The 17938-nt window shown below is 43.1% G+C and overlaps 1 protein-coding gene across 2 annotated transcripts in view; it reads left to right on the top strand.

Annotated features, from left to right (window-relative positions):
- The window catches only part of AZI2 (5-azacytidine induced 2), a 192636-nt gene that overhangs the window by 153787 nt on the left and 20911 nt on the right, over window positions 1-17938 (top strand). For both annotated transcript variants that reach the window (XM_053714247.1, XM_053714246.1), the window contains one exon: window positions 16575-16717. In XM_053714247.1, coding sequence (XP_053570222.1) covers window positions 16575-16717 — 143 coding nt within the window. The remainder of the gene's footprint in view (window positions 1-16574; window positions 16718-17938) is intronic.

Raw genomic sequence — 17938 nt, 5'->3', positions numbered from 1 at the left:
GATACTCTTATTCAAGCTCGTAAACCAGTTACTCGGCGTATCTACCACAAGGTGTGGACTGGAGGACCTACTTATTCTGGTGTGAAGAGCATGTTTTTTCCTGGCACAGAGTTAAAGGGACACTCAATCAAAATTAAACTTTCATTATTCAGATAGAGCATCCCATTTTAAACAACTTTCCAATTTACTTCCATTAACAAAATGTGCACATTCTTTTTATATTTAAACTTTTTGAGTCACCAGCTCCTACTGAGCATGTGCAAGAATAAGTGTGTATGCATTTGTGAATGACTGATGGCTGTCACATGGTACGTGTATGCATTTGTGAATGGCTGATGTTACAGAGGGAGTGGAAAAAGACATAACTTTTAAAATTGTCAAAAAAAAAATAATCTACTACTCATTTGAAGTTCAGACTAATTGCTATTGCATTGTCTTGCATTTTTGATTATGCAAATCTACTGTGTTGACTGGTCCTTTAAGGTTGCCAGGATCTTATCTTTTCTTCAGGATGGGTTGGAGAAGGGCCTTTCTGCTAGATCCCTGAGGGAATAGATTTCGGCCCTGTCAGTTGTATTGCACAAGAGACTGGCTGAGCTTCCAGACGGGCAGTCCTTTGTTAAGGCTCTGATTAGGATCAGACCTGTGTTTAGATCTGGGGCTCCTTCCTTGAAGCCTAAATCTTGTTGTTCTCGTTTTGCAACAGGTTCCGTTTGAGCCTCTGCATTCCGTTGACATTAAATTGTTATCTTGGAAGGTTTTCTTTTTATTGACTATTGCCTCTACTCTGATTTTTCATGTAGATAAGGCAGTTTTATGTACTAAATTAGGTTTTCTTCATAAGGTTGTGTCAGATTGCAACATCAATCAGGAGATTGTGGTTCCTTCCTTGTGTCCTAATCCTCATCCATCGAAGGAACACTTACTTCACATTTTGGATGTGGTTCGCGCCTTGAAGTTCTATCTTCAGGCTTCTAAGGAGTTTAGGCAATCTTCCTTTTTGTTTGTTGTCTATTCAGGGAAGCGTAAAGGGCAGAAGGCTACTTCGACTTCCCTATCTTTTTGGTTAATGTGTGTCATCCGCTTAGCTTACGAGACAGCGGGACATCGTCCTCCTGAGAGGATAACGGCTCATTCCACTAGCGCAGTGTCTTCTTCTTGGGCCTTTAAGAACAAGGCCTCTATGGATCAGATTTGTAAGGCAGCTACCTGGTCCTCCTTGCATACTTTTTCAAAATTTTACAAGTTTGATGTTTTTGCTTCGGTTGAAGCAGCTTTTGGGAGAAAAGTTTTGCAGGCTGTGGTGCCCTCAGTATAGGGTCCGCCTCTTCCTTTTTGTTCCCTCCCGTTATTCAGTGTCCTCTGGAGCTTGGGTATAATTTTCCCGATAGTAAGGAATGAAGCCGTGGACTCTCCCTATCTTAGGAAGGAAAACATAATTTATGCTTACCAGATAAATTCCTTTCCTTCTGGATAGGGAGAGTCCACGGCCCCTGGCCGTTTTTTCTTGTCTATGGGCGGTCTCCTATTTATTTTATTCGTCTGCACCATTTATAACCTAATGTTTCTCCTACTTTTCCTTGTTCCCTCGGCAGAATGACTGGGGTAATGAGGAAGTGGGAGGGATATTTAAGTCTTTGGCTGGGGTGTCTTTGCCTCCTCCTGGTGGCCAGGTGTTGTATTTCCCAACAGTAAGGAATGAAGCCGTGGACTCTCCCTATCCGGAAGGAAAGGAATTTATCTGGTAAGCATAAATTAGATTTTTCAATTGTTCTAAGTATTGGACTTTGTTTTACAGAGATAATATAAAGATGCATGTGTGTGTATAGAAAGTGATAAACTAAGGCTATTTGATGATAGCTTTTCTATACATAATACTAAAGTATTCATATTTTCTGTATAAGTGGTGGTTTCAACTGGCAAAAGCCTAAGAGTCCAGCTGTTTGTTGATCACCTTCTTAAGAGCTGACTACAACAGTGCAACTCTTGGCAGGGCCCTCTACCCATTTGATCCCTATAATTGTTTTGTTGTACTCCGCCTTTGTTTATAGCGCTGCAGAATCTGTTGGCGCTCTACAAATAACCGAAAATAATAATAATAGTTTAAACAAACTAAGGATATCTGATTTCCCTGCAAGGTCAACACATTTTTTTCCCCTTCGTTTACTTTTAAAAAGTTGTTCCCGGTCCCGGACTCTCAACTGTGGGGCTCCATTCCTAAGGTGGATGGTGCTATCTCTACGTTTGCTAAACCTACTACTTTACCTCTTGAGGATAATTCTTCGTTCAGAGAGCCGATGGATAAGAAAATGGAAACCTTTCTGAGAAAGATGTTTCAACATAAGGGATTTTTGTTTCAACCGGCGGTTGCCGGAGCGGCTACATACTGGTGCGACTCTTTGTCAGAAGTCATTGAGGTGGAGTCTCCCCTCGAGGATATTCAAGACAGAATTAACGCTCTAAGAATTGCTAATTCTTTTTTCTTTGATGCGAACATGCAAATTATTCGCCTAAATGCAAAGGCCTCTAGCTTTGCGGTCCTTGCCCGCCGGGCACTATAGTTGAAGTCTTGGTCTGCGGATATGACTTCTAAGTCCAGACTCTTTTCTCTTCCCTTCAAGGGAAAGATTTTATTTGGTCCAGGCCTGGACTCCATTACTTCTACGCTTACCTGAGGCAAGGGTGCCTTCCTACCGCAAGATAAGAAGAACAAGTCTAAGAGACGACAATCTTCTAATTTTTCGTTCTGACAAATCTTAACGACAACAATCCTTCAAGCCCAAGCAACCCAAGAGTACTTGGAACCCGGCTCAGTCCTGGAATAAATCCAAGCAGAATGAGAAGCCCGCCGAAAACAAATCGGCATAAAGAGGCAGCCCCCTATCCGGGATCGTATCATGTAGGGGGCAGACTGTCCTTTTTTCAGACACCTGGTTCAAGGACGTACAGAATCCATGGGTCCTGGAGGTGGTATCTCAGGGATACAAAATAGGCTTCAAATCTCATCCGCCAAGGGGCAGATTCCTACTCTCGAATCTGTCTACCAGACCAGAAAAGATGGATGCCTTTCTAGGGTGCGTTCGGGATCTATCCTCCTTAGGAGTTGTTCCGGTACCTATCGAACAAAGAGGTTTAGGGTTTTATTCAAACCTTGTTTCAAACCAAAGAAGGAAGGAACTTTCCGCCCAATTCTGGACCTAAAGTGCTTACATTTCTCAGTGTCCCTTCCTTCAAGATGGAGACGATAAGGTCCATCCTTCAATTTGATTCAGGAAGGCCAGTTTATGACCACTATAGATCTGAAGGACGGTTACCTTCATGTTCCAATCCACAGGGAACACTTTCAGTTCCTGAGGTTTGCATTCCTGGACCAGCACTTCCAGTTCATTTCCCTTCTGTGTGGCGTAGCTACTGAATCTTTGCAAAGGTTCTGAGGGCTCTTCTAGCCGTTGCCAGAACTAAGGCTATTGCAGTAGCCCCATACTTGGACGATATTCTGCTGCAAGCACCATCCTTTCGTCTTGCAGAAGAATTCTGAGTCCCTTCTCAGTCTTCTTCGATCACATGGATGGAAGATAAACTTGGAAAAGAGTTCTCTTATCCCAAGTACCAGGGTGGAATTCCTGGGTAATATAATAGACTCCATATCCATGAGGATCAAACTAACTAAGGATATCTGATTTCCCTGCAAGGTCAACACATTTTTGATGGACTGTGGTTCCAAAAAACACAACCAGATATTTCAAATACAAAATAAAGATAAAAGAGCAATGTCTTATACATTTTATACTCTGCAGCTGGTATAACAAGTCACTGGAAACACATTAAGGTAAAGACAATTTCTCTTGCAAGGTGTATCCAGTCCACGGCTTCATCCTTTACTTGTGGGATATTCTCATTCCCTACAGGAAGTGGCAAAGAGAGCACACAGCAGAGCTGTCCATATAGCTCCCCCTCTAGCTTCACCCCCCAGTCATTCTCTTTGCCGGCTCTAAGCACTAGGGTCTCTCTACGGGAGGGTAAAGTGAATGTGGTGTTAGATTTGTAGTTTTATATCTTCAATCAAGAGTTTGTTATTTTTAAATGGTACCGTTTTGTACTATTTACTCTCTAGCAGAAAAGTGATGAAGAATTCTGCTGAGAGGAAAATTTTAGCATGTTGTAACTAAAATCCAGTAGACAAAAAGACACAAGAAAAGAGTTGCACACTAATGAGTTAATAAAATGAGTCACTGGAGAACAGGTGCTTCCTAGAAAAATACATATGAAACAACATAAAAAAGGAAGTGGGGACTTCGCAGTTAGAAATTCCCAAAAGTCTAGGTAAATCCAGCACAACTGTAAGATTAAATAAATACACAAAAAGCCTATATGTCAAAAATGATATAAATATTTATTAACTAAATGCACAAAACACACATTCACATTCATACAGTGGATCCCGCACAAAACAGTGTTATAAAGTACTGGCCAGGAAATTATTATCTGGTGCACCAGGGAAAATAGACCAAAAACAGTCCATTTAAGATTTGCAGATATTTGTAATCCAACAGGTGCAGCGTTAATGCAAAAATAGATGCAGTTATACAGTCCCCGGTGTATAGAGACCAGTCACTTCAGACTTTAACCCCAATTGTTACTGAGTCAAATAGTGCTTAAAGGCCTAGCATAGGAGGAGCAATGGAAACACGCGTCTTTATTCACATGAGCAGGGGATCTGCTGTAAGGGCTGAAAAGAAAACAGCACCTGTGAATAAAGACGCGTGTTTCCATTGCTCCTCCTATGCTAGGCCTTTAAGCACTATTTGACTCAGTAACAATTGGGGTTAAAGTCTGAAGTGACTGGTCTCTATACACCGGGGACTGTATAACTGCATCCAGTTATACAGCAATGGAAACACGCGTCTTTATTCACAGGTGCTGTTTTCTTTTCAGCCCTTACAGCAGATCCCCTGCTCATCCTGACTTACCCCTGATGTTTGGACGCTCTAAGAACGAGGCAGCTAGGAGGGGCGACCGCGTGAACAAATACAGGTAGAATATGTGCTATGCATCTGTACACTGAATACTACTGAATGAAAAGAAAACAGCACCTGTGAATAAAGACGCGTGTTTCCATTGCTCCTCCTATGCTAGGCCTTTAAGCACTATTTGACTCAGTAACAATTGGGGTTAAAGTCTGAAGTGACTGGTCTCTATACACCGGGGACTGTATAACTGCATCCATTTTTGCATTAACGCTGCACCTGTTGGATTACAAATATCTGCAAATCTTAAATGGACTGTTTTTGGTCTATTTTCCCTGGTGCACCAGATAATAATTTCCTGGCCAGTACTTTATAACACTGTTTTGTGCGGGATCCACTGTATGAATGTGAATGTGTGTTTTGTGCATTTAGTTAATAAATATTTATATCATTTTTGACATATAGGCTTTTTGTGTATTTATTTAATCTTACAGTTGTGCTGGATTTACCTAGACTTTTGGGAATTTCTAATTGCAAAGTCCCCACTTCCTTTTTTATGTTGTTTCATATGTAACTAAAATCCACTGCTGTTCCCACACAGGACTGAGGAGTACCAGAAAACTTCAGTTGGGGGGAACAGTTTGCAGGCTTGACTGCAATGAGGTATGTTCAGTCATTTATTTCTAGACAAGACTGAGATAATGCTAGAAGACTGACAAGATCCCCATGTGGGGAGGGTAAGCTATGTTCTGAGACTTAGTATAGAATTGAATGCTTACATGACAGGGCTAAATAGGCTGGTTGACACTAATGCTGGGCAATCGTTTATTTATTTAAGAAATACTCGTTGGAGACACCTTTTTAAGCACTTTGGAGTGTTTTACTGGGGTTATTATCCACATGGCATAAATTTAGTCACTTAGAAGTGATTTTGGTAGGCCTCACAACTCCGGAGTGGAGTGGGAGGGGCCTAATTTCGCGCCTCAGATGCGCAGTTAGAATTGAAAGTCTGTTTTATGCTGCTTCACATGGAGGGTCCAGCTGCTGATTGAGGGCCTAGAAGAAGCTTTATTTCCCCAAAACTGATCCCTAAGGGCAGGTAGGGCCACAGCAGTAAGCTGTGGCAAGGTGCTGTAGTTAATTAACCGGTTGTTGGCTTTAGGCTGCTCCGGTTTGGGCATTAAGGGGTTAATCGTTCTGAAACTTGCTGTGCAATCATATTAAAGCCTTAGGTACATACTGGTGCATTTTTCACTGTTTTGTAAAATTGTGTGCTCTTTTTATTTCTTAAAGGCACAGTAACGTTTTTTTAAAATTGTGTTTTTTATTTGATTAAAGTGTTTTCCAAGCCTGCTTGTGTATAATACTAGTCTGTTAAACATGTCTGACACTAAGGAAAATCCTTGTTCAATGTGTTTAGAAGCCATGGTGGAACCCCCACTCAGAATGTGTCCCAATTGCACTAATATGTCTATACACTTTAAAGATCATTTCTCCAACATAGGTGTGTCCGGTCCACGGCGTCATCCTTACTTGTGGGATATTCTCTTCCCCAACAGGAAATGGCAAAGAGCCCAGCAAAGCTGGTCACATGATCCCTCCTAGGCTCCGCCTACCCCAGTCATTCTCTTTGCCGTTGTACAGGCAACATCTCCACGGAGATGGCTTAGAGTTTTTTAGTGTTTAACTGTAGTTTTTATTATTCAATCAAGAGTTTGTTATTTTGAAATAGTGCTGGTATGTACTATTTACTCAGAAACAGAAAAGAGATGAAGATTTCTGTTTGTATGAGGAAAATGATTTTAGCAACCGTCACTAAAATCCATGGCTGTTCCACACAGGACTGTTGAGAGCAATTAACTTCAGTTGGGGGAACAGTGAGCAGTCTCTTGCTGCTTGAGGTATGACACATTCTAACAAGACGATGTAATGCTGGAAGCTGTCATTTTCCCTCTGGGATCCGGTAAGCCATGTTTATTACGATTGTAAATAAGGGCTTCAAAAAGGGCTTATTAAGACTGTAGACTTTTTTTGGGCTAAATCGATTGATTATTAACACATATTTAGCCTTGAGGAATCATTTTATCTGGGTATTTTGATATAATAATATCGGCAGGCACTGTTTTAGACACCTTATTCTTTAGGGGCTTTCCCAAAGCATAGGCAGAGCCTCATTTTCGCGCCGGTGTTGCGCACTTGTTTTTGAGAGGCATGGCATGCAGTCGCATGTGAGAGGAGCTCTGATACTTAGAAAAGACTTTCTGAAGGCGTCATTTGGTATCGTATTCCCCTTGGGGCTTGGTTGGGTCTCAGCAAAGCAGATACCAGGGACTGTAAAGGGGTTAAAGTTCAAAACGGCTCCGGTTCCGTTATTTTAAGGGTTAAAGCTTCCAAATTTGGTGTGCAATACTTTTAAGGCTTTAAGACACTGTGGTGAAAATTTGGTAAATTTTGAACAATTCCTTCATGTTTTTTCGCATTTGCAGTAATAAAGTGTGTTCAGTTATGTGACAATGACAATGATGCCCAAGATGATTCCTCAAGTGAGGGGAGTAAGCATGGTACTGCATCATTCCCTCCTTCGTCTACACGAGTCTTGCCCACTCAGGAGGCCCCTAGTACATCTAGCGCGCCAATACTCCTTACTATGCAACAATTAACGGCTGTAATGGATAATTCTGTCAAAAACATTTTAGCCAAAATGAACACTTATCAGCGTAAGCGCGACTGCTCTGTTTTAGATACTGAAGAGCATGACGACGCTGATATTAATATTTCTGAAGGGCCCCTAACTCAGTCTGATGGGGCCAGGGAGGTTTTGTCTGAGGGAGAAATTACTGATTCAGGGAACATTTCTCAACAAGCTGAACCTGATGTGATTGCATTTAAATTTAAGTTGGAACATCTCCGCATTCTGCTTAAGGAGGTATTATCCACTCTGGATGATTGTGACAAGTTGGTCATCCCAGAGAAACTATGTAAAATGGACAAGTTCCTAGAGGTGCCGGGGCTCCCAGAAGCTTTTCCTATACCCAAGCGGGTGGCGGACATTGTTAATAAAGAATGGGAAAGGCCTGGTATTCCTTTCGTCCCTCCCCCCATATTTAAAAAATTGTTTCCTATGGTCGACCCCAGAAAGGACTTATGGCAGACAGTCCCCAAGGTCGAGGGAGCGGTTTCCACTTTAAACAAACGCACCACTATACCCATAGAGGATAGTTGTGCTTTCAAAGATCCTATGGATAAAAAATTAGAAGGTTTGCTTAAAAAGATGTTTGTTCAGCAGGGTTACCTTCTACAACCAATTTCATGCATTGTCCCTGTCGCTACAGCCGCATGTTTCTGGTTCGATGAGCTGATAAAGGCGGTCGACAGTGATTCTCCTCCTTATGAGGAGATTATGGACAGAATCAATGCTCTCAAATTGGCTAATTCTTTCACCCTAGACGCCACTTTGCAATTGGCTAGGTTAGCGGCTAAGAATTCTGGGTTTGCTATTGTGGCGCGCAGAGCGCTTTGGTTGAAATCTTGGTCGGCTGATGCGTCTTCCAAAAACAAGCTACTTAACATTCCTTTCAAGGGGAAAACGCTGTTTGGCCCTGACTTGAAAGAGATTATCTCGGATATCACTGGGGGTAAGGGCCACGCCCTTCCTCAGGATCGGCCTTTCAAGGCAAAAAATAAACCTAATTTTCGTCCCTTTCGTAGAAACGGACCAGCCCAAAGTGCTACGTCCTCTAAGCAAGAGGGTAATACTTCTCAAGCCAAGCCAGCTTGGAGACCAATGCAAGGCTGGAACAAGGGAAAGCAGGCCAAGAAACCTGCCACTGCTACCAAGACAGCATGAAATGTTGGCCCCCGATCCGGGACCGGATCTGGTGGGGGGCAGACTCTCTCTCTTCGCTCAGGCTTGGGCAAGAGATGTTCTGGATCCTTGGGCGCTAGAAATAGTCTCCCAAGGTTATCTTCTGGAATTCAAGGGACTTCCCCCAAGGGGGAGGTTCCACAGGTCTCAGTTGTCTTCAGACCACATAAAAAGACAGGCATTCTTACATTGTGTAGAAGACCTGTTAAAAATGGGAGTGATTCATCCCGTTCCATTAAGAGAACAAGGGATGGGGTTCTACTCCAATCTGTTTATAGTTCCCAAAAAAGAGGGAACGTTCAGACCAATCTTAGATCTCAAGATCTTAAACAAGTTTCTCAAGGTTCCATCGTTCAAGATGGAAACCATTCGAACTATTCTTCCTTCCATCCAGGAAGGTCAATTCATGACCACGGTGGATTTAAAGGATGCGTATCTACATATTCCTATCCACAAGGAACATCATCGGTTCCTGAGGTTCGCATTCCTGGACAAACATTACCAGTTCGTGGCGCTTCCTTTCGGATTAGCCACTGCTCCAAGGATTTTCACAAAGGTACTAGGGTCCCTTCTAGCTGTGCTAAGACCAAGGGGCATTGCTGTAGTACCTTACTTGGACGACATTCTGATTCAAGCGTCGTCCCTTCCTCAAGCAAAGGCTCACACGGACATTGTCCTGGCCTTTCTCAGATCTCACGGATGGAAAGTGAACGTGGAAAAGAGTTCTCTATCTCCGTCAACAAGGGTTCCCTTCTTGGGAACAATAATAGACTCCTTAGAAATGAGGATTTTTCTGACAGAGGCCAGAAAAACAAAACTTCTAGACTCTTGTCGGATACTCCATTCCGTTCCTCTTCCTTCCATAGCTCAGTGCATGGAAGTGATCGGGTTGATGGTAGCGGCAATGGACATAGTTCCTTTTGCACGCATTCATCTAAGACCATTACAACTGTGCATGCTCAGTCAGTGGAATGGGGACTATACAGACTTGTCTCCGAAGATACAAGTAAATCAGAGGACCAGAGACTCACTCCGTTGGTGGCTGTCCCTGGACAACCTGTCACGAGGGATGACATTCCGCAGACCAGAGTGGGTCATTGTCACGACCGACGCCAGTCTGATGGGCTGGGGCGCGGTCTGGGGTTCCCTGAAAGCTCAGGGTCTTTGGTCTCGGGAAGAATCTCTTCTACCGATAAATATTCTGGAACTGAGAGCGATATTCAATGCTCTCAAGGCTTGGCCTCAGCTAGCGAGGGCCAAGTTCATACGGTTTCAATCAGACAACATGACAACTGTTGCGTACATCAACCATCAGGGGGGAACAAGGAGTTCCCTGGCGATGGAAGAAGTGACCAAAATCATTCTATGGGCGGAGTCTCACTCCTGCCACCTGTCTGCTATCCACATCCCAGGAGTGGAAAATTGGGAAGCGGATTTTCTGAGTCGTCAGACATTGCATCCGGGGGAGTGGGAACTCCATCCGGAAATCTTTGCCCAAGTCACTCAGCTGTGGGGCATTCCAGACATGGATCTGATGGCCTCTCGTCAGAACTTCAAAGTTCCTTGCTACGGGTCCAGATCCAGGGATCCCAAGGCGGCTCTAGTGGATGCACTAGTAGCACCTTGGACCTTCAAACTAGCTTATGTGTTCCCGCCGTTTCCTCTCATCCCCAGGCTGGTAGCCAGGATCAATCAGGAGAGGGCGTCGGTGATCTTGATAGCTCCTGCGTGGCCACGCAGGACTTGGTACGCAGATCTGGTGAATATGTCATCGGCTCCTCCTTGGAAGCTACCTTTGAGACGAGACCTTCTTGTTCAGGGTCCGTTCGAACATCCGAATCTGGTTTCACTCCAGCTGACTGCTTGGAGATTGAACGCTTGATCTTATCGAAGCGAGGATTCTCAGATTCTTTTATCGATACTCTTGTTCAGGCCAGAAAGCCTGTAACTAGAAAGATTTACCACAAAATTTGGAAAAAATATATCTGTTGGTGTGAATCTAAAGGATTCCCTTGGGACAAGGTTAAGATTCCTAGGATTCTATCCTTCCTTCAAGAAGGATTGGAAAAAGGATTATCTGCAAGTTCCCTGAAGGGACAGATTTCTGCCTTGTCTGTGTTACTTCACAAAAAGCTGGCCGCTGTGCCAGATGTTCAAGCCTTTGTTCAGGCTCTGGTTAGAATTAAGCCTGTTTACAAACCTTTGACTCCTCCTTGGAGTCTCAATTTAGTTCTTTCAGTTCTTCAGGGGGTTCCGTTTGAACCCTTGCATTCCGTTGATATTAAGTTATTATCTTGGAAAGTTTTGTTCTTAGTGGCAATTTCTTCTGCTAGAAGAGTTTCAGAATTATCTGCTCTGCAGTGTTCTCCTCCTTATCTGGTGTTCCATGCAGATAAGGTGGTTTTACGTACTAAACCTGGTTTTCTTCCAAAAGTTGTTTCTAACAAAAAAACATTAACCAGGAGATTATCGTACCTTCTCTGTGTCCGAAACCAGTTTCAAAGAAGGAACGTTTGTTGCACAATTTGGATGTTGTTCGCGCTCTAAAATTCTATTTAGATGCTACAAAGGATTTTAGACAAACATCTTCCTTGTTTGTTGTTTATTCCGGTAAAAGGAGAGGTCAAAAAGCAACTTCTACCTCTCTCTCTTTTTGGATTAAAAGCATCATCAGATTGGCTTACGAGACTGCCGGACGGCAGCCTCCCGAAAGAATCACAGCTCATTCCACTAGGGCTGTGGCTTCCACATGGGCCTTCAAGAACGAGGCTTCTGTTGATCAGATATGTAGGGCAGCGACTTGGTCTTCACTGCACACTTTTACCAAATTTTACAAGTTTGATACTTTTGCTTCTTCTGAGGCTATTTTTGGGAGAAAGGTTTTGCAAGCCGTGGTGCCTTCCATTTAGGTGACCTGATTTGCTCCCTCCCTTCATCCGTGTCCTAAAGCTTTGGTATTGGTTCCCACAAGTAAGGATGACGCCGTGGACCGGACACACCTATGTTGGAGAAAACAGAATTTATGTTTACCTGATAAATTACTTTCTCCAACGGTGTGTCCGGTCCACGGCCCGCCCTGGTTTTTTTAATCAGGTCTGATAATTTATTTTCTTTAACTACAGTCACCACGGTACCATGTGGTTTCTCCTATGCAAATATTCCTCCTTAACGTCGGTCGAATGACTGGGGTAGGCGGAGCCTAGGAGGGATCATGTGACCAGCTTTGCTGGGCTCTTTGCCATTTCCTGTTGGGGAAGAGAATATCCCACAAGTAAGGATGACGCCGTGGACCGGACACACCGTTGGAGAAAGTAATTTATCAGGTAAACATAAATTCTGTTATTGTTGCACTTAAGTGTGGCCCTAGATGATTCTCAGACTGAAGGTAAAGAGGATAGTCTACCTCTCCCCATGTGTCACAACCAGTTACGCCCGCTCAAGCGATGCCTAGTACCTCTAGTGCGTCTGCCCCTATTACATTGCAACAACTAGCGACAGTCATGGATAATTCCCTTGCGGCCTTTCTATCCAAACTGCCAGTTTTTCCTGCAAAACGCGATAGCTCTGTTTTAAGAACAGATTATGAGCAGTCTGAAGCTTTGGTAGCCTTATCTGATGTACCCTCACAACACTCTGAAGTGGGGGTGAGGGATTTGATGTCTGAGGGAGAAATTTCCGACTCAGGAAAGGTTTCTCATCAGGCAGAGTCAGATTCATTAGCGTTTAAATTTAAACTGGAACACCTCCGCGTATTGCTCAGGGAGGTATTAGCCACTCTGGATGATTGTGATCCTATGGTGGTCCCAGAGAAATTGTGTAAAATGGACAAGTACCTAGAGGTCCCTGTATACACTGATGCGTTTCCGATCCCTAAAAGGGTTTGCGGATATTGTTACTAGGGAGTGGGATAGACCAGGTGTCCCTTTTGTTCCCCCCCCCCCCTATTTTTAAGAAAATGTTCCCCATAACTGACCCCAGGCGGGACTCGTGGCAGACGGTCCCTAAGGTAGAGGGGGCTGTTTCTTCACTTGCTAAGTGCACAACCATACCAATTGAAGACAGTTGTGCTTTTAAAGATCCTATGGATAAAAAATTAGAAGGTTTACTTGAGAAAATTTTTGTTCAACAAGGTTTCCTTCTCCAACCTATTGCCTGCATTATTCCTGTAACTACTGCAGCGGCTTTCTGGTTTGAGGCGCTGGAGGGGTCGCTCTAGACGGAGACCTCATATGACGAAATTATGGATAGAATTAAGGTTCTAAAGCTAGCTAATTCTTTTCAGGTTTCGCCATTATGGCGCGTAGAGCGCTTTGGCTCAAGTCATGGTCGGCCGATGTGTCGTCAAAATCCAAATTATTAAATATCCCTTTCAAGGGAAAGACCCTTTTCGGGCCAGAATTGAAAGAGATTATTTCAGAAATCACCGGGGGAAAGGGCCATGCTCTCCCTCAGGACAAGCCCTTTAAGGCTAGAAACAAAGCTAATTTTCGTTCCTTTTGTAACTTCAGGAGCGGTCCGGCTTCAGCCTCTACAGCTGCAAAGCAAGAGGGTAACGCTTCACAGCCCAAGGCAACCTGGAAGCCTTACCAGGGCTGGAACAAGGGTAAACAGGCCAAAAAGCCTGCAGCTGCTACCAAGACAGCATGAAGGGGTAGCCCCCCGATCCGGGACCGGATCTAGTAGGGGGCAGACTCTCTCTCTTCGCTCAGGCCTGGGCAAGAGATGTTCACGATCCCTGGGTGTTAGAGATTGTTTTCCAGGGATATCTTCTAGAATTCAAGGACTCCCCTCCAAGGGGAAGGTTCCACATTTCTCGTCTGTCTACAGACCAGACAAAGAAAGAGGCGTTCTTACGCTGTGTAGAAGATCTACATACGATGGGAGTGATATACCCAGTTCCAATTGCAGAACAAGGTCTGGGTTTTTACTCAAACCTGTTTGTGGTTCCCAAAAAAGAAGGAACTTTCAGACCAATCCTGGATCTAAAAATTCTAAACAGATTCCTCAGAGTCCCATCATTCAAGATGGAGACCATTCGGACAATCTTACCTATGATCCAGGAAGGTCAATATATGACTACCGTGGATCTAAAGGATGCGTACCTGCATATCCCTATCCACAAAGATCATCATCAGTTCCTCAGGTTCGCTTTCCTAGACAAGCATTACCAGTTCGTGGCTCTTCCATTCGGTTTAGCCACTGCTCCCAGAATTTTCACAAAGGTGCTAGGGTCCCTTCTGGCGGTTCTAAGACCGCGGGGCATAGCAGTGGCGCCTTATTTGGACGACATCTTAATTCAGGCGCCGTCCTTTCACAGAGCCAAGGCTCACACGGAGATTGTATTGGCCTTTCTGAGGTCTCACGGGTGGAAGGTGAACGTCAAAAAGAGTTCTCTGTCCCCACTCACAAGGGTTCCCTTCCTAGGAACACTTATAGATTCAGTAGAAATTAAAATATTTCTGACGGATGTCAGAAAGTTGAAACTTTTAACTACTTGCCGAGTTCTTCATTCCATTCCTCGGCCATCTGTAGCTCAGTGCATGGAGGCAATCGGATTGATGGTAGCGGCAATGGACAATAGTCCCTTTTGCTCGGATACACCTCAGACCACTGCAACTATGCATGCTCAAACAGTGGAATGGGGATTATGCAGATTTGTCACCTCAAATTCAGTTGGACCAGGAGACCAGAGATTCTCTTCTCTGGTGGTTGTCTCAGGACCACCTGTCTCAGGGAATATGTTTCCGTAGCGCCTGCGTGGCCACGCAGGACTTGGTATGCAGACCTAGTGGACATGTCATCTGTCCCACCATGGACACTGCCAATGAGGCAGGATTTTCTAATACAGGGTCCGTTCAAGCATCCAAATCTAGTTTCTCTGCGTCTGACTGCTTGGAGATTGAACGCTTAATTCTATCAAAGCGTGGGTTCTCTGAGTCAGTTATAGATACTCTGATTCAGGCTAGAAAGCCTGTCACCAGGAAAATCTACCATAAGATATGGCGGAAATATCTTTGTTGGTGTGAATCCAAGGGCTACTCATGGAGTAAGATTAGGATTCCCAGGATATTGTCCTTTCTCCAAGAAGGATTGGAGAAAGGTTTGTCAGCTAGTTCCTTAAAAGGACAAATATCCGCTCTGTCTATCCTTTTACACAAGCGTCTGGCAGAGGTACCAGACGTTCAAGCGTTTGCTCAGGCTTTAGTCAGAATCAAGCCTGTCTATAAACCTGTGGCTCCGCCATGGAGTCTAAATCTAGTCCTTTCAGTTCTTCAAGGGGTTCCGTTTGAACCTTTACATTCCATAGATATTAAGTTGTTATCTTGGAAAGTTTTGTTTTTAGTAGCTATCTCTTCTGCTCGAAGAGTTTCAGAATTATCTGCCTTACAGTGTGATTCACCTTACCTGGTGTTCCACGCAGATAAGGTAGTTTTGCGTACCAAGCCTGGTTTTCTTCCTAAAGTTGTTTCTAACAAGAATATTAACCAGGAAATAGTTGTTCCTTCTCTGTGTCCTAATCCTTCTTCGAAGAAGGAACGTCTGTTACACAATCTTGATGTAGTTCGTGCTTTAAAGTTCTATTTACAAGCAACTAAGGATTTCAGACAAACATCTTCCTTGTTTGTTATCTATTCTGGTAAGAGGAAAGGTCAGAAAGCGACTGCTACCTCTCTTTTCTTTTGGCTGAAAAGCATCATCCGTTTGGCCTATGAGACTGCTGGCCAGCAGCCTCCTGAAAGAATTACTGCTCATTCTACCAGAGCAGTGGCTTCCACATGGGCTTTCAAAAATGAGGCTTCTGTTGAACAGATTTGTAAGGCAGCGACTTGGTCTTCACTGCATACTTTTGCCAAATTTTTCAAATTCGATACTTTTGCTTCTTCGGAGGCTATTTTTGGGAGAACGGTTTTGCAAGCAGTGGTGCCTTCTGTTTACGGTACCTGTCTTGTTCCCTCCCTTCATCCGTGTCCTAAAGCTTTGGTATTGGTATCCCACAAGTAAAGGATGAAGCCGTGGACTGGATACACCTTGTAAGAGAAAACAGAATTTATGCTTACCTGATAAATTACTTTCTCTTGCGGTGTATCCAGTCCACGGCCCGCCCTGGCATCTAAGTCAGGTAAAAATTTTTTTGTTTAAACTACAGTCACCACTGCACCCTATGGTTTCTCCTTTTTCTTCCTAACCTTTGGTCGAATGACTGGGGGGTGGAGCTAGAGGGGGAGTTATATGGACAGCTCTGCTGTGTGCTCTCTTTGCCACTTCCTGTAGGGAATGAGAATATCCCACAAGTAAAGGATGAAGCCGTGGATACACCGCAAGAGAAAGTAATTTATCAGGTAAGTATAAATTCTGTTTTTACAGTACACTGTCCCTTATCTTATCTCTTTATCTGTACACAATGGCCAATACTTATAGAAAGTAATTGAAAATAATTTTTTTACCGATCTCAAACCCCACTGGGAACCTGATTGTTGCCTGTTGTTCAAATAGCTTTTCTATACATAATACTGAAGTATTCATATTTTCAGTAAAGGTGGTGGTTTCAACAGGCAAGAACTATTTTAAATGATCAAATTAAAGGTAAAGAAGATATTTATAAACAATTTGATACATTCCTGTGTGCGAAACAGATTATTGGGAACACATCAAAGCAGAGAACATTTTATAGAAAAGTATGAAAAGATACCAACTGTTTTTATTTTGTCATAAACTTATATTACCATTTGGTTTTGTCACAGTGATGAGATGCTTAGACAAAACACCTACTGATTGGGAGATAGAGAAGCAGAATAGTGACTTGAAATTACGAACTATGGAACAAGAACTGGAATTACTACAAAATGAATACCAACTCCTCAAAGCCGAACTTCAAAGTACAAAGGTAATGATATATGATGAGATGTGTACTGCGTGTACTGGGGGTTGCTGCACCACGTCCACTCCAGTTTTAATAATCCCTAAAAGCTGTTTTTAAATGCATGTATATGTGTACCACATAAAAATAAAATTGACCCCTGTGCAGGCTAAAAACCATCTGCAAAACACAGAACATTCTGCAGAAAATAACATTTTTCAGAGGCGGAAGGACTCAAGAGAGGGTGATGGGTTCAAGGGACACAGAGAGGTTGTAAGAGAAAGTAAGAGAGATTGCTAGAGTGAGTCAGTGGGTTAGAGATAAAAAGTTATTTATAGTGAACGAAAGCAAGTAAATTAAAAATGCAAAAAATTATTTTTTAGCTTGAAAATGTACTACAGGGTACTATTCTAAAAGAAAAGGCAAATCACCGTTTTATATTATTTCATGATTCTCAGTAAATGTTATATATATTTATATGTGTATAATATACGTATAATATATATATATATATATATATATATATATATATATGTGTGTGTATGTATATGTGTGTATATATATATATATATATATATATATATATATATATATATATATATATATATATATATATATATATATATATAAAGGCAGAAGATCCCCAAAGGAGGACAAAAATCACAACAATTCACTTTGCTACTACATACTACAGGTGTAATCATTGTGTTTCTGGCTAAATTGAGCCCTGATTGGTTACTTTGTTGTATATAAGTTCACCCACACCTTGAACATATCACCTCTGATGAAGCGCATGTGCGCATGCGCGAAACGCGTCAGGTGTTAAGGCTTTGTTCTCACCTATGTACTAGCACCTTGCCAATAAATCTCTTTTGAACCGACCTTGAGTGAAGCATCGGCCTCCTTTTGTCCTCCTTTGGGGATCTTCTGCCTTTATATACAGCGGATGAGATACCGCTTTGGCCGTTTGCCATCCGGAGCCCGCATCCAGACCTAAGGAGCCTCTTACCTTTAGGACCCAGTGGACGCCTGGTACGTTCCAACATATCTCCTGTGCGACGCTGCACGCATTCCTCACGGCTGATACTTTCCAGCGTACCTGTTGTGCGACGTGGCACATTACTCTGACGTCAGAGCTTCTAACCATTGAGGACGACGAGAGACGCAGAGACGGACACTACACTCCCCCCGTTGGAACTGGTGAGCTTTGGCCCATCTGGGATCTTCGGAGGAAGTTGTCCAGTACCT

The sequence above is a fragment of the Bombina bombina genome, chromosome 5 (assembly GCF_027579735.1).
Source record: "Bombina bombina isolate aBomBom1 chromosome 5, aBomBom1.pri, whole genome shotgun sequence".
Lineage (NCBI taxonomy): Eukaryota > Metazoa > Chordata > Amphibia > Anura > Bombinatoridae > Bombina > Bombina bombina.
The sequence above is the reverse complement of the archived record's forward strand: the minus strand, read 5'-3'. Positions and strand labels throughout refer to the sequence as shown.